General features: G+C 44.4%; 1 protein-coding gene across 8 annotated transcripts in view; it reads right to left on the reverse strand.

Moving 5' to 3' along the window:
• ABLIM1 (actin binding LIM protein 1) overlaps window positions 1-20,781 on the reverse strand; it is a 132,438-nt gene extending 111,657 nt beyond the window's left edge. For 6 of the 8 annotated variants that reach the window (XM_090278652.1, XM_090278651.1, XM_090278653.1 and 3 more), the window contains exons 1-3: window positions 20,640-20,781; window positions 5,583-5,766; window positions 1,630-1,739 (exon numbers count right to left, since the gene is read on the reverse strand). In XM_090278652.1, coding sequence (XP_090134778.1) covers window positions 1,630-1,739; window positions 5,583-5,689 — 217 coding nt within the window. In that variant the 5' untranslated portion in view covers window positions 5,690-5,766; window positions 20,640-20,781. The remainder of the gene's footprint in view (window positions 1-1,629; window positions 1,740-5,582; window positions 5,767-20,639) is intronic. The other 2 variants (XM_090278654.1, XM_090278649.1) reach the window with 1 other exon arrangement.
• Between the last annotated feature and the right edge of the window lie 1,567 nt (window positions 20,782-22,348).

Below are 22,348 nucleotides of genomic sequence, written 5' to 3' on the forward strand. Positions count from 1 at the left end.
TTAAAAATATCCCACTTCTGTTTCCTAATCCAAACAATGAGGAATATTAGACCAAACAAAACAGAGAGCTCCAAACCAGGAGCCCAGAGACCTGCCTCTAACCCGACCTCATTACTGGGTTCTTGAGTTCCCTGTGGGCCTCAACTTCCCCATCAGTCAAGAAAGACAGCTGGACCAAAGGACCCCCCAGAATCTGAGGACACAGCTACTTCTCTTACAGGCCTATGGCATGATGCCCTGCTACCGCTGTCGTCCTATCCTGGGGTGACCTGCTGAGGGGAGAGCAGGTAAGGATAGTGAAGGACTCAACATCCTACCGGGGGTCTGGGACTGCAGCGCTTTTCAGCCACGGTCCTGCCCAGGCTACTATTATCCGTCAGCAGGGCATGTACGTCCTCATGCTAAGGGCCCAGTCTGACTGAATAACATGCACTACCATTTATTTTCTTCTTCCCTCCCCAAGGTCCAAATCCAATTTCTATGCAAATACTTTGGTCAGAACACTCCTATTTTTAAAAGGTATCAGGATTCTTCTACTTAAACAGGAAGATTTGGAATCACTGTTACAAACTGCACGGAATGCCTCCAGAGCAGAAGCAGCTTATTCTCACGTGCTCAGACCAGCAGGGCATACATTTTTATCCCAGGTCTCCCAAGGACTGGCAAAACCCACCCAAACCAAAGCAAAACTCTTGCCCACTTCCTAACACCCCAGGAAAGAGATGGAGGGAGGGTATCCTTGTTTGGCGCCCAGAGTTCAGCATACATCTCTCTTAAAGGTTAACTGGCCTATTCATTGTTATTTACTAGAAGAAATAGTGCAACTGACCGCTATTTTTCTTTTGGGGAGGTTGGCTCCCTTTGGACTCCCACAGGTCAGACAAGGCCTTCACGAAGAATGACAAATGCTGCTGGAGGGTGTGTTCCCCCCTTTTCCAGCTCTCTCCTCGGTGTCGCCTTGCGAGCTCTCCCCTGACCGAGCCCTATAAATGCAGCCCCTTTGGCCTTCCTCTTCCTGCGTTAATTTTCCCCGCATATTAGATGTTTTTGTGCACGCATTTCTTGCCTCTCGCTGCCACCAGAAAGTAAGCTTCTTGAGGATGCTGACTTGGTTCTGTCCACGCCGATGTTGCTAGTGTGAACAATACACATTGTAGGTGCTCAGCAGATTACCTGTCCCAAGGCTAAAGGTCAGAACCCTTCCAGGTACATAAAGAGTATTTGAGGGTAAAGAAGAATAAAGAATCATTTAAGGGAAAGTATAAATCATCTCACGTGTCCTGCGCACAGTGGGACAGATTTTTAGTACACAGAGATATCAATCACATAACCACCCAATGCTCTCACGTTGCAGCTGCCATGACTAGAGATGGTATTTCTAATGTCAAGTTTTATAATTCTTTGTCCCTCATTTACTGTCAAAGGGCACAGTTTAGTGTCTGATTCTATTTATGTCTTTGCAATAAGGGAGATGCTCTTTATTGCATGGGTTTTAATTAAGGCTTCATGTTTTACAGCTGAAAGTGCCTTCGATATGGCTGCAGCTGAGTTTCACAGAAGGGAAGGCACCTGCCTAAGCTACTTTTGTGCTATGAGGAACTCATGTCAACAGGAGCTGGGGGCACTTACTGCTGGAGCAGGAGGCTTCCTTAGGGCTGGACGACATCGGCTGGGCACAGAGTTGACAAAGGCAGTCTCTCCCATTGAACGTGACGCGGTCTCCGGGTGGAAAGGGGCGCCTGGAGACAGAAAAACATTGCCCTGCAGGTTATTCCAGCAATTTCATTCCTGCTCCTTAGTCCTTCTGCCTGCTGCCCTCCGGTGCCAATTCATTTCTTGGAGGAGCACCAGCCAAAATGTCTGAAATGCCACCTTAACCAAGCCAGCCAGCTGGATACGGTCCAAGCAAATAAACGTGCCTCAATTTGAGAAGGGAGAACGCACTGCTTCCACGGGCATCCAGAGAGTAAAAGGGAATGGTTCACTTCTGCTCACTAGTTGGGGGGATGTTCCAACAAGTCTCCTAACAGGGCACGCACAGTAAAATTTTCCACTTTCCAAATGGAAAGTCCTTCATGAAGAAACATTTTAAATGCCATAAATTCTTATTCAGGCTTAATGCCCCTCCCCAGGAGAACTGGTTATAGGCCAAGTGTTAACTCTTTCAGTTCCCAAGACCTGTGTGATAAATCACGCTGAGTCAGACTCGGTCAGGGACATCTGAATGGGGGACCTGAATGTAACTGAGTGCTGGGTGGGACCCAGTCTCTTATGGAGAAATATGACAATGCCATAAATATCTGCTTAAAAATTACTCTTCGCTTCTCTTCAGAAAGAGAATGTCCTTTCACACAAGGCATTCATTAATAACAGCACACTTTGAAAAAAAAAAAAATACTGCCTTCTGCATGTATGTTACCAGTTTCTTCCCCAGTTCAGCAGGCAGACAGCCCTTTCAAAAAGTCATTAATTAACATCCATATGATGGTTCCCATGCCTACTTCCTTGCACTTGGCCAATTTGCCAATAATCTTCATCAACGCGAGTTTTCCAATGTGGGATTGTTGTTGGCTGGAAATGCAAAACTCACAAGCAAAGCACCGCCCCACATTTGAGTCAGAGTGATTATTTAAGAACAAAGGCAGCTTCCTGACATGGGTTTTCCTTTCATAGCTGCCGTCCCCCTTTAAGATGCCCTTCAGCTGCCTTGCAGTGGTAAATACCTGTAATACACATACGGGTAGCCAATATGGACTTAAGACAGCTCCACAAATGTGGCTGGGGCTAGTCATCGAGGAGACTTGTAAACGCTTAGACCCCCGAATTTTAGAAATGCTGAGCAGAGGTGGTCTCCTCTCCTCTCATGGTGCAGTGTTTCTTTCCATTGTTCAGATAAGGCCCAGAGAGGGCCAGTGACTTGCCTGGATTGATCAGCTAGGGCGCCAGGTCACTGGCAGGTGCAGGTGATGTCCACCAACTCAGAACTTGCTCTGTCTTTAATAATCAAAGTCCCACTCTGTTGGATGCCAGTGGTACTATTGTATCCCACTCAAGCCCCCAGACTGCTCTGGGAGGAGGGATTGGAGTTGAGGGTCCATAGCATGAGCACAGGTTCATGGCCTCTGTCATGGTCATGGGCAGGGTGAGGCCAGCAATACACCCAGGGCACAACACTTAAGGAGGCCCTAACTCTCGGGAGCTGACGTTGCACTGCATGACCCTGAGTGTGAGCACCCGTTTAAATCGTGCCCCTGGGAGCCACCCGTGCCTCACCCTAGCCCAGGCCCTGCCTCTGATCTAAGCTTATATATTTAAACTTGGATCCGCTACGGGTCTACTACAGGACAAGCTGGAGTCCAGTTCTCAACATGGGACCAGGTCTTCTGAACTTTAAGTTTTGTCATTTCATAAATGACCCTGTTCAGGCCGTTTCCCCCTCCCCTATGTCCTCTGCCCACGTGGGTTCGCTTTGTTCTGTTATTTGCATGAATGTTTGTAATAGAAAGAGAACCGGATGTAGAGTGAGAAACCTGAGTTCAAATCTCAGCCTTGCAACATTAAGCTGCGAAAGTCCCTTAAACTCTGAGACTCAGAGTCACTCGTAAGTAGGGATCCTAATTCCTGACTGACTTCACAGCATTGCCAGGAGAGTGAAATTAAATTCTGCGTGCATGTGTCTGTGGACTCAGGTAGACATACTGTCACTCAGCAGCAGCGGCAGCACTGTAGTGGCAGCAATGAGCCCCTCTTTGCTGGCTTGGATGCCCAGGGACAGGGCCATGGCTAGTAAATATCCGCCCATCCTTACCACCTAAAACAATGATTTCTCAGGGCCAGGAGCAGGAGGGCTCTTAAGAGTTTTTCTGGACCAGGGCCTTTCAACCTGGCTGAGTCACATCATACTTGGGAACCCTCCAGAAACAGCTAAATAAGCATGAGAGGATTTTTTTTTTTTTAGAAGACTAAAAATTGATATTTTAAAAGAGACCCTCCCTCAGGAGATTCCAGTGATCACTCACGTTTGGTGAATCACTCATATCTAGTCCACAGACTCACATTTTACAGACGAGGCAACCACCTTGGAAAAGTTAACTCACACAAGCCTCAGGTCGGCCTGGGAGGCAGGACTGGGCTCAGGGCTCCTGAACTTCAGCCCCGGGCTTTCAAGCAGCCTGTGGGCTGCCACCTGGAAAGGGAGGGGCCAGGAGGAAACTCTGCCTTTGATTAAATGCACAAAAATTTCCAGCTCATTAATCCAAAAATTTTAATTATGATTTTTTTTCAATAATTTATTTATTTGTTTGTTTATTAATTTATTTTTAGAGAGGGGGAAAGGAGAAAGAGAGAGAGAGAAACATCACTGTGTGGTTGCCTCTCACTTGCGCCCCCAACTGGGGACCTGATGTGCAACCTAGTCATGTGCCCTGACTGGGAATCGAACCAGCAACACTTGGCTCGCAGGCCGATGCTCAATCCACTGAGCCACAGCAGCCAGGTTAATTATGATTTTAAAAAAATGTACAGAGAAAGGGGCTAATCATTATGAAATAATTAAAATAAGTTTATTATGACAATTTCATTTAAATTTTGTTATGATTCATCTATCAGTATTATCTCGTTAGTTAATTACGTACAACTAAACTGACCCCTCTATAGAGTTTACATCTTTCTGGCTGACAAACATGAATTGCTGAGAGACAGCTGAACTGTAGTTTCTAGAAAGGCGTAACTACATGGAAAAACAACGTCACTGCCATCCAACAGCCACAGGATCGGCCAGTTAGGATAGAGCACCAAAGTCGCTGACCCTTGCTGTAAATCTCATTAATACAGGAATCAGACCCAGCTGAAGTTCCACGATGTGCAGCACTCGCAGCGAAACAAGCATATTTTCCCACTTACATTTCACAGTCTCCTCGCAGACAGATCGTTTTAGTCAAGTCGGTTTGTGGAGTTAAGATGTACTCTTGTAGATGAGAGGTGATCAGAGAGCAGGGGCCGGCAAACTTCTCTCCCAAAACACGAGCTCATCGATATTTGTTTATACTTTGTGGGTCATATGGTTTTTGTCACAGCTACTCAACTCTGCAGCCACAGACGATTCATAAATGGGTGTGGCTGTGTTCCAATAAAACTTTATTTACAAAGAGAGGTATCAGGTCTAACTGGGAGCATAGCTTGCCCACTCTCGCTCTAGAGTAAATGAGACTGCTTTATGCACATGCCCAGGCCCACCCACCCACACGCGCGCGCGCATAAGAACGTCTACTTCCAAAGAAGTTTCATCTTTCTAATCAGTTATGTCATTTCCTCCCAATGTTTCATTGCTCACAATGGTCTGGGACCTAGAGCTGCTTTCAGGTTTGGTTTCAAGCCACTCAAAATGTGATATATTAATTCGTAGAGGACATCATAAATTACTCTTCTTGACTAAGCCTGAGAATATAGTAGAGAGATAAAGAATTCTAAGGACACACCAGAAAAAGAGTATTTTAAGGCTAAGCACAATGCAGACTCAGCGTGTCTACACCAAGCTTTGGCAGCAGAAGCCAGCACTTCTCTGCCGGAGACCCCTCACTTACTTGCAGATGGTACAAGCAAAGCAGTTGGGGTGGTAGGTCTTGCCCAGGGCAGTCACCACCTCTCCTTCCACGAACTCCCCACAGCCGTGGCAGCGCGTCCCATACATCCTCTGGTAGTCCAGGGTGCAGAGGTACTCCCCGTTCTTTATGAAGAAACCGCCTTGTGCCAGGTCGCAGCCACACACTGTGGAAAGACAAGCTCACATCTGGTCATTGTCTGCCCAGCGGCTGGGACATTGCCTTCTGCATGCTGCTCACTTCCTCTACGATCTCAGTGGTTTGGGCTTAGGGGAGGGCGCTGGTACAAAGGGCTATTTATTGTTGGGCTCTGATCTGTCTCTTGCCTCCCTCCCCTTTCGTTTCCTATCCTTAGGGAGCTATGCAATATCTCATACCAGTAAAATCCATTGGCCAGGTCTCAATGACTTTTATGTTATGTCTAAGATTCAGAGATAATCAAACAGTCTTTGATGGAAAGATACCCTTGGTTCATGCTGTCTCGAATATGAACAAAGCTGTCCCTGGCAGTGCTATTTAGGAAAGGAACCCACTGCTTGCCCACACGACTGCTTTGTTTGAGCCAAGATTGTTACTGAGCTGAGTAATAAATTCCCACTCTACGCAAAGCAGTAGCTGAAATATCCAACGTCTATTTTTTCACACTCTGGAAATACCTTCCCATAGCTTTCTCTTTGTGTGGTAAATAGGATAAGGCAATTATTTATATATTACAGAACAACAGATAATAAAAATGAATAGGTAAAAGGGGAAAGAAAAGGAAACTTGCCAAAGATAAAACTACTGTTCAGGAGCTTAGTACATGCAAAAGAGGACGCTTTGCTGTGTCTGGATTTTGGTGTCTCTTTCAACACTGTGCCGCTGTGGATTATGCAGATGGGGCAGAGAAGCAGGTCCTAGGATGCCACAGGCCTGGGCTTGGTTGACGTGTTCAGACAAGACCAGAGGAGGCCACAGGTACTTGTCCAAAAACAAAGCCTGAGAGTCTAGTTGCCCACTGCCAAAGGACTGGGAGGCAACAGCCAAAGCTGGAAACCTCCAATCCTAACCCCCAAATTCAGAAGCTTGCGAGACGCCCGTATGGTTAAGGGCCTTAGGCCAAGAATCCAAGATTCCTCTTGATTATTCCTATATGCAGCTGAAAGAGACACCAGCTGGGGTATGAAGGAGGTGAGTTCAATCACTAAACTATTTGCCTAAGGACCTACTAGAACTCTTCCAGGCCTCCTTTAGTTCCCGTGACTCATTAATGCGTCCGGATGAACTAGCGCTGATCACAGTAGATTCAATTGGCGGTAACTACTCCCCCACCCTCAGTTACCAGTCTTCACTAATTGCAAACTTAAAAAAAAAATCTTCACTCAAGGACATTTTTTTCATTGCTGAGAGAGAAAGAAACATCAATATGAGAGAGGACTATTGACTGGTTGCCTCTTGCACGTGCCCTGACTGGGGATAGAACCCAAAACTTGTGTATGTATCCTGACCAGGAATTGAACCTGCAACCTTTCGGTCTACAGGACAACGTTCCAACCACGTGAACCACCAGACTGGCCAGAGCACTAACTGAAAACTATTAAAGACAGTCAAGGTGATGTAGAACCTACAAACAAGCTTTCCACTGTGGATTCATCAGTCTTTGTTCAGACCAACACTCCACAGCTATGACTTCCTTCTTTGCAATTTACAATTAACCGAAGATGATGGTCTGAGTCCATCATACCTAAACCTGACCATCCTGTAAATACTGCTGTGGTCACATGACCTGGAAAACAGCTCACTCACCACCTGTTGTCTTCTCTAACCTGCCACTGTCCCCACTGTTCTCACACCTGCTTTGTCCTTACCACGGGGTCCTGGGGGTTGAGGGAGTGCACATACTGACTGCAAATTCCTTCAACAGCAACAAACACAATCCGAGGGGGCAGGGGCCATGTCACGGAATACCTTAGAGGTTTTTCTTCAATATTCTTCTATGTACATATCTTATTTTCCCACATGATGACAAAGCACTTTATGGGCAAGAGTCCTCCTCTTTACTTTCTTTGATTCTTCTTCAGGATCCTTCAACCATGGTATCTTAAGGAAATACTGGGAACATACTTTTTGAATTAAGTTGACTCGAGCTTCAAACTTGACGGGTTCCCCTGGATTTCAACCTTCAGTGATATCCATAGTTAGGATGACTTATTTGCTCTTTTAAACTTTGGTATATCTTGAAGTCATGAGAGGTGACAGAAATAATCTATTTAGGCTACTAGTAATTCCCTTTAAACTCTCCTCTAATCACCTATCGTAAGTTTAAAAATGCATAGATCCTTTATAAAAAGATCTGGGGGCAACAGGGCAGTGTTATTGAGACAGCTTCAAAACAAATTCTAAAGTTTCAGAGAGTTCTTGAATTTGCTGCTTCCTTAGGGCACCTCTGTGGAACCTCTTAGTTCATGTGGTTTTAGGAAATTGACATAAACGTGATCAATGTTTTCAATTTAGTTTTGAGCAACACACGGATTTACACTGGGGGTCGGGACCCTTAGGTGGGTCCTTTCTCCCCGCTTTCCTAGAGCAAACGCTGGTTTTCTGGCCTGGCTCTCTGCCAGCTGGGTAGCCCATCACAGGGCAAACGGAGTCCTTCTGAACTTGCTGCAGGGATGTGGAGGCCCCGCATGGCTACAGCCTGGGTCCCTCCTGCTTGTGTGCAGTGATAAGGGCCATGTGCCTCAGAAGTGCCACTTGCCCCACAGCCAGGTCAAAACCCTGCCCCACCCTGCCTGGGCCAGTGCCATCCCTGCGCCTCGGAGTCCCATGCACTGGAGCTGGGGGTGGGACAGACACAGGGTCTGAAACTCTGCAACGGTCACCGGTGGATGGGCACTGTGACTGTCGCCAAACACTTCCCAGCCTATTCCTCTGTCCTTTACTCCGACTAAACTTGGAAAGTACTTTATTTCATCCAAGATGCTATTCTATTTATTTCCTCAAGCCCTTTCTTCATAAAAAATACAAAGGTAGACTTTGACATAGCGTCTTCCCAAACCATCAACAATTCCACTGCAGTGCAGGGTGTCATTAAATCAGTCTTCGCTCTGAAAGCCAGAGCAGTATGTTGAAAAGTATCATGCACTGGAGCTCCAAAGAACTAAATGCTGCAGCCCAGAGCTCAAAATAGCCGAACAGAGACTCATAAACAATAGCGTGAGGGGGCAGCTTCCCACCAGAAATAACTATTTGCTAATGTACCATCCTGGAAGCAAACACCAAACCTCAAAATAACATATTGAACTAGTTTTTCCCATTAGTTTCTAAATGTCCATAAAAATCAACAATCACTTCTGGGAAAGACGATACTTAGAAGTCCAATTGGAGGGCACAAATGGGCCCCCAAAGCAAGGTTTGTATTTAATTCAGAGTGTGAATTTATAATAGTAAGTAAGAGAATTGGTTGGAAGGGAATCATTTTGGCATCTCTTTTATTAATAAAATCTTTGACCATGTACAAAGTTTCTTTTTAACACCAGTAAAATCTTTGTGCGCAAACAATATTAATTATAACCCGCTAAAACAACAAAGATATCACCCAGAATAATATCTCTCAATGTACCTGCTTTTTTGTTTTTTGCCTTCCAAAATTTGGCCCATAACACAAACATAGGTATTAAAGGGTTCCATGCTAGCAGAGTACTTCCGTAATGAGAAGTGCCGGGCGCAGGGGCTGAAAATGAACACAGGGGACAAACAAAGGCTGGCCATGCTTCCCAGGACCTTGCTCAGCCCAGGTAAGCCTATCTCAGACGAGCCCATACATTTGGATTTGGGGCCCATAGGTAAATGTTATTAAGCTCTATAGACTCTCCAATCCCCTTCCCCTTTTCAGTCCACAGAAAGATCTGGGCCATGCACCTTTGCCTTTTATAAACTTCAGGCACCAAGGAGACAGCCTCCATGAGAGGTACATGGGTGTTTGTAAGCTGAACCTGGAGAAAACAGAGGAAGGCACAAATGCATTGCTATTTTTATCAGACACCACACACGGCAGTTAGCATGGGGTCTATTAACCCTTCCAATGGGCTCTCCTGCCCAACCGCCCCTGCACAGCTCCAAATAAGAGACCCCTTTTATCAGGCGGCTCTCCTGCTGCACTGTGCCAAAGCCTTGGACTTGCAACAAGGCCTCGTGTCTTCCACCTGTTCCTGTCACTCTTCCTGAAGAGCAGCGCTTTACTCCTGTCAATCTGACCCGCCCACCCCCTGCCGGACAGACACCTCCTCTCATCTCCTGCCGATGCCAATCCCACCCAGCCTCCCTGGCACCGCTCAGGTTTGACCTCCTGGTGAAACTGACAGCTTCCTCCAGTTTCCCCAGCTCCGATTCCTCAGGGCTAGGAACGATTGTTGACATCTGACTCATACTTAATATATGCTGCCTTCTCTTACACCTGATACTGCCACAGTGATCTTCTCCTCGTCTCCATGCAACTTTATTAAAGGCAGAGGCAACTTCTCATGCTGCTTTACATCTTCCACAATACTTAGGAGAGACTGTCATTCTCCCCAGGTCTCATATTGCTTTAAACCAGGCTGGTATCTGGACAGTGTGGGTGGAGCCAAGTTCCTTTGGCACAGCGTAAGGAAAGGGCATTTCAGCATGACTTTGAACCAGTAATCCTGTCTTTGCTTCTGAAAGTACCTAATTAGCATCAAGATAGTGGTGCCAGGGTAGTAACTCCACTACCTCACCCCCCCCCCCAAATTCTCCAGTCTTTTAAGACTGAACTTCCTTAGCCACTGCAACTGATTGCAATCAACAACTCAAGAGACCATTTCAATCCGCAGGTGCTGTGCTGTGTAGGGTCAGACAATGCTCTAGTTCGTGTTTTCACCAATCCAAGAAGGTCTGATTACAGAGCACAAGAACGCAGCTGGTTAAGTGCCCTACGATTTAAGGCGCACGGAAAGAAACTGGAATGGAATCACAGGGTAGCAACAGGAATAATGAAAGGGCTGGGAGAGAGCACTTTAAAAAAAGTAGAGGAAATTGGGATTAGAGCAGAGAAAAAGAGGTCAGGGGAATAAAGAGTTCAAGTGTATGGGGGGGTTATTTTAAAGAAATCAATAATCAGCTCTTTTCTATCCAAGGAGGGCAAAATGGCGGAAAGTTTACTTCCATGTAATGACAGATATAGGCTGGATAAGCTTCCAGACATAGTTATAGAGCTGATTACAAATGAGAACAGTCTTCTGAAAGAGCTGGGCCATAGCTACGATTAGGAAATATTTATGATACAATAAGTGGCCTTTCTATCCAGGATGACAAGTGTGTTTATCCTTTTCAATATGCACAATGTGATAATGTTACTTTTCTGTCCTATATATTCAGGCCAAATCACAGGGATGATCTTGCAATGAAAAGAACATCAAATTAATCATTTTACCACTTTCTCAAGTTCCATTTCGGAAATGAGATACAAACCTAAAGAGTTAGCTCTCGTTGCATATAAATCAGATAATATAATTTTACTTAAAAAAATATCTAAAGACAGAAAACCCTTACTCTGTATATTCAACCTCCAATTTTCACCCACTTTCCTCCATAAAAATCCTTGCATTTTAGAAATGTACATATTCTCCATGGAATGATCCTGACCTGGTGAATCTCTTGCAAACCCTAAGATGGCAAAAATGGGAAGTGCTCTAATAGATGGGATGCCTTTCCCAAACCCCCTCACAGAACCCAAACTTTAAAGGATAATTTTTAAAAACATATTACAATTCATTGACATTAGTAGAAGTTGTAACTTGAGTTTTCTAATCATTTTAGATGACAGTTTAAAAATAATTTTAATGTTCATGGGCTCTCTTGATGGACTGAACATTACAGAGGTCAAGGGATTTTTAAAATCTACCAAAGGGTAGCATTTTCCACACCTTCTAACACATAGTAAACTAAGACTCACGTTGCTAAGTGGCAACAGTTCCTATTAAAACATAATTCTATGTGAGGATTTCTGCTAATCCAGTGCTACCTTAAGGGAAGAATTTACACGATCTGATTTTAAAAATTTTCCATAGACACCCAATGTTCAAAGTCTTTTTTAAATCTAGGTGGCTATAAATAACACATAACACTGGTTCACTTTTGAAGAGGAATAAAGTTACTATAATTAATGTTTAAAATGCCATCTTTCAAATGACAGTGGGAACACCATGGTCCCATTCATGTCTGGTAGAAATCTGTTTGCCCAAATGAAGGCCAATATCCGCTCTAGCCACACACATCCCTGCCTTCACCATCCACTACCTTCAACACGACAGCCCCTACCCATGACCACAACAAGCGGGCTCCCCCTCCCTCTCCAGTCCTGGGAAGTCTATTAAGCTCTCTGGGACATCTGTGCTTTATCATAGCTTGTCCCCTCCTTGGCAATATCCCCAGACCACTGAGCAACACGTGATCTCTGCAGCCTCTGACCAGTCACCTCCACCTGTCCTGCTACCAGTCAGGGTCCACTAGGAAGCACACTACTAGCCACCAGATCCCAGGCTCTCCACGGGTAGGTGCCGTGTCACGTACACCTTCAACCCTCCATAGCTTAGCACACTTGAACGGATTGGTGATAGATGCTCTGTAAACTTTCCACGTGGTAAAGATATAAAGGACATTAAGTATGGGTAGTCTCAGGTTGATTTATGCAAAAATTAAGTGACTTTAAGTAAAAAAAAAAGAATGCAAATCTGCTTTTTGGAGTAATGAAGTCCTTTTAGTTGGCTTTTATATGAGACAGAGTTAAGTGGTGGTTGTATTTTCATCTTCTCTCTGTCAGCTTCAACTTCTCTTCCTGGAGGGGGGTGGTGATGGGAGGGGAGCCCTTCCTGGCCATCTGCCCCTCCCCCCACCACAAGGACACCATGATCCTCCTGTGGCAAGCTCATATTTTTGCTCATGCAGCTCCTTTTATTTTCCCTTTATTACACAATTCACAGTTAGTAAATAATACTTGTATAATTACTTGAATGTCTGATTGATATCCTGTCTTAGTCCATTCAGGCTTCTGTAACAAAACTGGGTGGCTTACACACAACAGAAATTTATTTCACACAATTCTGGAGGCTGGGGAGTCCAAGATCAAGGTGGCTACAGATTCAGTGTCTGGTAAGGGCCTGCTTCTCGGTTCACACATGGCCGTCTTCTCTCTACGTCTTCACGTGGCACAAGAAATAAGGGAGCTCTTTGGACTCTTTTATTGGAGTACTAATCCCCTTCATAAGGGCTCCATCCTCATGACCTAATCACCTCTCAAAGGCCCTACCTCCAAATACCATCACATTGGGGATTGTGTCTCAACATATGAATTTGGGAGAGGAACAAAATAATTCAGTTTATGGCATATCGCTTTGAACTTACATGTAGAGAGTTCTATACCCTTTCTTCTTTTGTCCCATTCAGAATTCACAGGAGATTTTCCATCTCCGTATTAATACTAGGCAGGTATGTTTAGAACATATTTTTATATCTACTCTTTAGCTGAGCATTTCACAGCTAAATTCTACATTCAATGAAGCTGTTCTACAGAAAGCCCAATTCCTGGGAATTTCATACCCGCCCCCCCACACCACAATTTAAGCCCTACATCCAACAATTTAAGTGGTTCTCAAATCTGATGATTCTAATCCTTAGAGACCTTCATAAAAATACTAAAACCCAACCCCTCCAATGCTAATCAATGAGACTGGGGTGAGACTAGGAATCTGTATCGTCGCCCGTTATTTGGGTTATGCTGGGATGGCTGCTTCTCAGGCCACACTTGAAACACTCTGCCCTCAGGTGTTGGTAACCCCTCTCCAGGTAGCTCTCAAACCGCATATGTGGTACCTCTGGATGCATCATATCTACTGAGGTTCTCCTCACTTCTCACTCAAGGGTCTTGTACTCGTAAAGCGAGTAAAGAGGGACTGGAAGTTTTAGAAGCTCCCAGGCATAGCAGAAAGGGTGTCACTGCTTCTTGGATACACTGTCAATACTCTTTCCTGGGGAGCAAGTGGGACCCACCCAGCAGCCCTGCACAGGCCCATCAGGGCAGATGATGGGGCACTAGGGTGGCCTGGAGGGAAAGGCTGAGGGCCAGTCCCTGTGTATCAGACATGGACACATGAGAGAACCTCAACAAGGCCACTCCCGTCACGGAGCACAGTGACACAAGTCCTCATGCGTGGTTTCAACAAGGACAAAGGTTTTAGGCTGTTGACCTCATTTGTGTCTTGGCTGATCTTCTCAACCACGGAAGGGCTCTAAGAGGAATCCTACTCATGCCCTCTGGCTCTCACTCAGGGGACGTCACCTCTCTGGGTACCATCAAAGCCCCTCTCAGATGAAAGTAAAGGAAAAGAAAAAGGAACAAGACAGAGTTGATTCTTACAGGATACTTTTCAAATCTCAACCAAAACGTCCCTAATTCAACCAAATTAGCGGCAAATTTCACCAAGTGCAGTTTTTCTACTTTTCAGTGGACATCAGAGTTACGACATGTTACGGACGCATCCCGAGGCCACCCTGAAAACAGCCTCATCACTTCAGATGCCAACCCAAGCACATGGTCAGGATCTGTATCATCCAAACTTCCAATTGCACGTATGTACCACCTTCGCTATTTTTGCCATAGCCTTGATCTATCTATTCTCATCCCTTACTGTTTTTAAAAGCATTTTTATTAAGTATAATTATTTAAAAAGACAAATGTATACCACTACCATAAATCAACACTTCAGTGCCACTTCCCCTATAAAGAATCAATAGAAATAAATACTAAATAGTGTTATTAAGTTTGAGCTTTGATACCATTGCCTGCTCAAGGCCCTGGGCTGGAAAGCTGTTCTCTCTTTGTTGTAAAGACCTTCTGCTTCATGAAATTAGAAAAATAAAAAAAATAAAAATAGAGGATTGGATAAAGGAGATGTGGTACATATATACAGTGGAATACTACTCAGCCATAGAAAAGATGAAATACTGCCATTTGCAATATTTCCATTTCTCAATGGACCTTGAGAACATCATGCTAAGTGAAATAAGTCAGTCCAAAAAAAAGCTAAGAAACATATGATTTATGTGTAGGATATAAAACTGAAACTCAAGAGACACAGACAGACAACAGTATGGTGGTTACCAGAGGGAAGGGAGGGTAGTAAAGGGGCCAGAAGATGATTTGACTTCGGGTAGTGGGCACACAATGTGATATACAGACCAGGTATCATAGAAATGTACGCTCGAAACCTATCTCATCTTATTAACCAATGTCATCCCAAAAAATTTAATTAAAAGAAAAAAGGAAAAAATAGACAATATATATTTTTCATTGTGTGAGAGATGCTTTGTTCAAGAAACACAAAAACCAATTTCTTCATGTCTTTGTAAGGTATATAAATACCTAATCACTATGTTGTACACTTGAAACAAATATAATATTGTATGGCAACTATAATTTAAGAATAAATTTTAAAACTTTTAATGTAAAAATAATTTTTAAAAAATGTCCTCCTTCCTGCACTTAAAAAGACATCAGGATGATCACTTTGTAAGTTATATAAATGTCTGATCACTATGTGTACACCTGAAACTAATATAATATGTCAAATGTAATTGAAAAATAAATTTTTAAAAAATTTAAAAAAAGAGGTTGATTGGAATCAAGCCTTAGTGACCTGGATTTAATATTTTGGAAACAAAAATCTATAGTTAGTACATCACTCAATGATAAACATTTCATTCATTTATTCAGTCAACAAATATTACTGAGTGCTTACTGTAAGCTCAGCTTTTTCCCCAAGCACCGTTAGAAACCTCCTGCCCTGCTGATGCCTGCATTCTAGTACAGGGAGACAGGCAATAAACAAACAAACCAGACATAACTTGGATTGTTTACAAATACATAGATACACAGACAGATGCACATATTACATCTGAACATATCAAATGGGGTCAAGGACGACCTCTCTGATAAGTGACATTTGAGAAGACACCCAAGGAAGTGGGGGAGAACATCAGGCACACATCCAGATAAAGATCTTGTCAGACAAAAGGAACAGTATGTACAAAGTCCCTGAGGACGTTCGGTGCTCGGTTTAAGAACAATTAAGGCGTTAGCGCAGCTCAGCAGAGCGAGCCAGGGGAACATGGTGGGCAAAGAGGTCGGAGAGTAATAGAGGGAGGAGCCTTAAAGGTCAAATTAAGGTCTTTGGATTTCACTCTGAAAGATTAGAACATTCTTTGGCAAGGTGGCAGAATCTGACTCCTTTAAAGGATCACCTTGGCTACTGCATGGAGAACAGGCTGCAGCGGGAGGCAGAGGCAGACACAGAGAGCCTTAATGGAATTATTTACCAGGCAAGTCGGGATGGTGGCATGGAGCAGGGTGCTTCTCTTTGGGACGGTGACAAGTGGTCAGATTTTGTACATATTATGAAGCTGACTTGATTTGCTGGAGATTTACTTGTGGTAGGTAAGAGAAAAGGAAGGGTTAAGAATGACTCTGAGCCCTGGCTGGTGTGGCTCAGTGCATTGCGAACCAAAGGGTCGCTGGTTTGATTCCCAGACAGGGCACATGCCTGGGTGCAGGCCAGGTCCTCAATGTGGGGGCATAAGAGGCAACCACACATTGGTGTTTCTCTCCCTCCCTTTCTCCCTCCCTTCCCCTCTCTCTAAAAATAAATAACATCTAAAATTAAAAGAAAAAAAGAAAAAGAATGACTGAGTCTTTTACCCTGAGCAACTGGAAAAACAGTCTGATAACTGCTGAACTTAAAAGACTGGTGAATAAGGTTAGGGGTGGGGATGGTGCTAGTAACCAGGAGTTTGGTTTGAACTGCCTACTGAAAATGCAGAGAAGGCCTTTGAAGACACCAGTCTGGATATCAGGGGACAGATACAGATCTGGTAACTGTGAGGTATAGATGGCACTCAGCCACAAGACTGGATGAGGTCACTAGAAAGTGGACATAGGGAGTGATGACGTCTGAGCATGGGGCACTTCAAGGGTTCAGGGTCAGAAGATAAAAAAAAAAACAAAACCAAAATTCTAGCAATATGACTGGTTAAATGCCCACTTGAAAAGTGTTTGCAAAAAATTTCCGCCATCCTCCCACCTCTATAGAGTAAAGGCCCCCATAACTTTTGTTGTACAAATCATTTTCTTAGAAAATCTGTTCTTTCTTGATCAAGTTGGATGAGCTTCCACATTTCCTTTCTCAAGACATAAGCCTTCACATACATGAACTCAGAGTTGTCAAGGACTATAAAGAACCAACTAACGCGTTAGCTGGCCCTAGCTTCAAGGACGCTGGCAGGAGACCCGAAACCCCTGGGTCAGAAGCAAGAGTTGACCACTCGCAACACAGCAGGTGGCATGAACCTGTGTCCCCCAAGTCCCCCAGAGGCGAGAGAATAAGGTGCACTGGAGGTTGCCTTTGCAGCAGATCTGTGTCACAGCCGAGGAACCCCATGCTTGGGGAACCCCAATCTTTTGTGTTGAGCTTCAAGCGGACCTGTTCATTTGCTCCAGAGACAGATATTATCTTTATAATACGAGGCAGCAAACAAGTCAGCCCTCTGCTTCAGTGGGAAACACTCTCCTCAGCTTCTAAGGCTGTTTGCTGGACAACATCACTGAAAAGATAACTCAGAACAAAAAGTTACCAGCGCCTCTGCTCACAAGCGATACACGGCCAATCATCTCAAAAAAGAGGAGAAATTGTTAAGTGGTACGTTTTGGAGAATTAAGAGGCCTTATCCTGTTACACTTAGGAATTCAAAACCTTAACTATTAAAAAAAATAATATTCATTTGTCTAGACAACACTTTAACCTGGTAAAAAATTCAAAATATAAAATATTCAGGGTTACAAAAGATGGTATAAAGTGGTTTCTCATTTGTTGTGAGAAAGCTCACTTGCGCCCCTCCTATTTTTCTTGCATCCTGGTTAATTCTGCCTTTTAATCAACTTGCAAATGACTAAGATATCCTACATAGGTATTAAAAGCCCAAACTCAGCTCTTAGGGGATATGAAAAAAAAAAAAAAACTACTTCCATATTAGTGGAGTTTTATCAATTTTCTGCTTAAGCCCCCACACAGCCCACACCTGGTCTGCCCATGCAAGCCCAGATGACAAAGCTAAGGGTCTGAACCAGCATAAAAACACGAAGCAGTGGCAACATTTTAACCGGGGGCTGCATCAGTACAGTTAGTTCTCTTATCTGTTGTATCTGCCACCCAGACATGGAGCTCTGTAATCAATGATCCATAGCGTTACTTATCCTCTTTCTGTTTAGAAGATCGCATTACTGTCTAGTAACAATTTGAGGACATATATCATATTAAGCACTTGATAAATCTTGTTGACAAGCTACACCCATCAAGCCTTGAAATGTGACTGGTCCAAATCAAGATGTGCTGTTAAGCTAGTATGAGAAAATGATAAAGAATATCAAATATCTCCACAATTTTTACACTGATTACATGTTGAAATGATAATGTTTGGGGTGTATGGCGATAAATACAATGTATTATGAACATGGAATTTTTTACCTTTTAATCCTCCCCTCCACACCCCCACTCTTATTAGGGTTTTCTGGGCCCAAGGGTAGGTAGGACGACGACCATGTCCAGCTTGAAGCAGCTAGAGGAGCTTGAGACCTTCGCCCATTGTCCTTTACAAGATTACAAAGAGTCCTAATATTTGAGAGGGGGGGATAGTTATTTTTTATGAACCAGGGGTATGGACTTGGGGGGGGATTTCTGGGGGAGGGAGATGCTGGGTGGAGGGGAGCAAAGGGGAGAAAATTGGAACTGTTGTAACAATATAATCAATAAAAAACATTTAAAAAATACAGCTATTAAAAAATTAAGAATTAAACATGTGGGTTCACATCATATTTCTATTGGACAACATGACTCTAGAATCTTGGGGAAAAGGCCGCAACTTGCTAGAATATACGGCAGGAGGAACTTACACCACTTTCTTTGGATATTAAAGAAAAGAGAGACCCCGGAAAGTTGGAGGGGTAAGACAGGTTGAGTATGAGAAAACCAAAATTTATAAGAATAGATGACATGTATTTTAGTAAAGTTGTGTTAAATTAAAAATAATTCTTACAGATAGGAAGTGCTCTCAAAATATGATGCAATTTAGCCAAAAATTCAACTTTTCAGAAACACATTGATAGCATGAAACAAAGTATATGGTACAACTTTCCAACATAAATAACTCACATTCAATCCTTAAATTTAAACTAGAAGAGTAAAAAGCAAGGAAGCACCTGCCGCACGGGGATACACAAGCACCTTGGAAGTATTGAACAGGGACTACCCAGACTTGGAGCTAACGCTCTGTGCTGTCAGTGACAAGTACAAAACACAGAGAGGGCTACAATCATTTACAGACTGTATTTATTTCACACCGAATCTACCCCTGAGATGTGTCTCAAGAAATTGATGAGCAAAACAATAAAACAAAATGTAATGCTTGACTCCAAGTTAGACAAACTGGTTGTAGCCAGAAAATACTTTTTCTCTGACATGTGACCTAATTCGGTACCTCTGGGTTCTACATCACACACTGGAGACGGTTATGTGCACATGAAGTCGGCAAACTTCAGACCTGGGGCAATTTAAATATCACACGGTCTAGTCTTTTTATTTTACAGATGAGATAGTGGAGCCACAGAGCAACAGGGAACTTGCCTGAGACCACGGAGCTGCTCTGTGGCAGTGGCAGGACTCAAGCCACACAGAGTCACAGCGCAGCCGGGACCCTGGGTATGACTCTGGTGTTTCCCGACGACTGACTTGGGCTGTCTAACAACTGGGACTTTACCGTGCTTACTCACAGGGGTTTTCAGGAGGATTGAAGACTCTCTAAGAGGCACATTACAGCCGCTGGTAATCTGCATCACATCCAATGGGAGTTAAGCTCATGCCCGCCCCCCCCTCACCGTCCACTTGCGTCTTATCATCCGAGCTATGTGCTAGCGCCCTTTCTCCTGAAAAGTTGATGCTTAATGAAAGAAACAACTCTGGACATCAGAGAAGCTCCGCCCTGTCTTTCTTCATGTATTTGAGGGTCTCTAGGCAGCCTGGAGTCTAACTGACAGCTCCCCGCCTGGATGGATGGCTTAAGATGGCAATGCTGAGACTTTGTGCTCTAGGAGACTTAAAAAGAAACCCGGTTTCCAGGGATGACGGTGGGTACCACGTGCAGTGTGCAGAACAAAGCTATAGAGCAGGCTCAGGGTCTTGTCCCTTTTCTACCTCTCGTCCTACATCCTTCAGCCCCAACCTAAGCCACCCAGACATGCCCTCAGCTCATGACGTATTTCTCAAATAAGCGCAAAGAAACTACTCTCTCTTCCCCCCCCACTCAGCCTGACTGTGGCTCCGTGCATAACAGGCCAGCATATCTGATACCAAGATGCCAACAGTCATAAGCCCACAAGGGAGGCTTGATAATGGAAATCAACCTCAAACTGGGAGCTTCCTGGATGGGAGGTATTTTTCTGCTTGGAGGCCTTCCAAGTGTTCTTGCTTAATTCTTACTTCTCAACACACACACACACACACACACACACACACACACACACACACGCCCCACAGAAGCCGGACTCAGCACCCCAATCCTCCAAGTTTCCCAGCCTTCCTATAGGTAATGGCTGTTGCAACAAAGTTACTTTGTGATAGGAGTCCCTCACTTGATGGAAAAGACATAAAAAGTACAAAACACAGAGCTGCATTTTCACTGTGTTTCTAGAATTGGTCCCCCCTCCCAGGATCAGGAACTGCAGTGAATACCCGAAGGCCTATTATCCCTGGTCTTGCGGTGATGCAGCTTCCCCCTTGAGTCTAATCCAATCCCAGGCTAGGGAAGGTGAGTGACTCCTGGGCTTCTGAGCATGTTCCTTTACCATCTGGTGACGTGGCATGGAGTTAGGGGACAGGGCAGAACCCAAGGCAAGCACTGATCGGGACATGTCTCTAAGCCAGCAAGGAGGCACCATACCTTTGCAGGTGAAACATTTGATGTGGAAGTGCTTGGTCTGGACCCGGAGCACTTCGCCCTTGCACGGTTCCCCACATTTATGGCAGTGAATGGCAGGCTTCTCGGACGGGTGGTGAGGGTCCTGAGGGTGTGCCACTGGAAGGAAAAGAGAAGACCTAGGTGAGCAGAAGCTGTTCCTACAGAGGGGGTCATTACGCGTATGCACAAATAGCCCCACGATTTTGGTGTCAAATGAGCCGCACAGGAATGCGTAAGTGTGAACTGAGCCCCGCCCCCCCTGCCATAACTACGGATACACACCTTAAATAAGAAAGTTGTGGCTCTGACAGTCCAGTAGGGAAAACACTGGGCTTGCTCCTTCCTCCCAAACCTCTCTAGGACTATACAACTGGGTCGTTCAATATAGAACCTTGTTTGGTTCAATGTTTTGTTATATGTCTTTCAAGGCACAGCACTGCAAATTCCTTGTCGGTGGGGACCATTTCTTACATTCATGTTCTTTCTGCCCATCTGTACTTTTCCTTCCTTCACCCAGCTCCTTAGAACACAGCAGGATATTCATGCACCAAAGGATTTTGTAAATGTTTATTTCCTTAGCATGGGCTAGCTAGCTTCTCGTCTGCTCTACCGCAGACATTCCCGATGTTACTCTGTCGACGTATTTAACCTTCTGGAGGCCTGTGAGGAGCCTCCTATTATGCACACAGTTCCTGATACATAAACGGCAGGCAGTAGTTTAAAAAAAAAGAGTAACCACGTGGCCCTCTCCAAATCTCAGTTTCCTCTCCTGCAAAACAAAAGGGGGTTGGACCAGATGATTTCAAAGGGCTTGGCAGGCTCTGGAATCATGTGGCGGGGCCACAGAGACTATCCTCTCAGCTTCCCGCGTGTGCCTCGCAGAGACTGTGGCTGCTGCCCTGCCCGGGAGGGGACATGATTCACAGGATTGCAAAGGGCAGAGAGTCATCAGTGAGGACACCTATGGCCTAAACTATCCAAGGGTCTTCATTCACCCTGCAGAGGCCCTTTTTGCTACTACGTTCCTTTTCTGATTTGAACCGAGGGATATATAAAACTTTTTACATAAGTAGCAATGTGAACGTGATATGGAATAAGAACAATGAACCTAACATGAATCAATCGACACAAAGAACAAAGATGATTTTTTTCCCCTCAAACAGTAAAACCGGATTGGGCGAGGGGGAGCTGTGCGCAGGTGTTTCTGAAACTAACTCAGTTTAGAAAAGCCCCTCTAGCCAAGAGTTCCTGTCCACTGCGAGCATAATAGCGCATTGTTTCTCTCAGACCACGGTCATGCTCTCAGGTCGCCTGGAAAGAGTTTGAACAAGACAGTCCAAATAATCCATTATCAGCGAAATTCTGAGAAACAAGGCTCTTCTTGTGAGGCGGAGAGTAGGAGCAGGTGTCGTTTCGGGCAGAATACCCGATCTGAATTCTCTGCGCTGGACCCCAGGAGTGTCCAGCAAAGCAACTGACATTATGATACACCTGCATCTCCTTATCTGCCTGCTGGGATCTCTCTTAGAAACCTGTGTTTACAGCAGAAGCTGGTATTATCTAAGGGAATTAAGGAGATCTCTGAACAACCGCTGACCTTTAAAGTGATGTGTAAAAAGGCCAAAAATCAATTCATCAGGACATTAAAAAAAGTTTTTATTAACAATGTATATACTTCAGGTGCTAGTGGA

The sequence above is a fragment of the Furipterus horrens genome, unplaced genomic scaffold, assembly GCF_987537825.1.
Source record: "Furipterus horrens unplaced genomic scaffold, mFurHor1.1.pri manual_scaffold_5, whole genome shotgun sequence".
Taxonomy (NCBI): Eukaryota; Metazoa; Chordata; class Mammalia; order Chiroptera; family Furipteridae; genus Furipterus; species Furipterus horrens.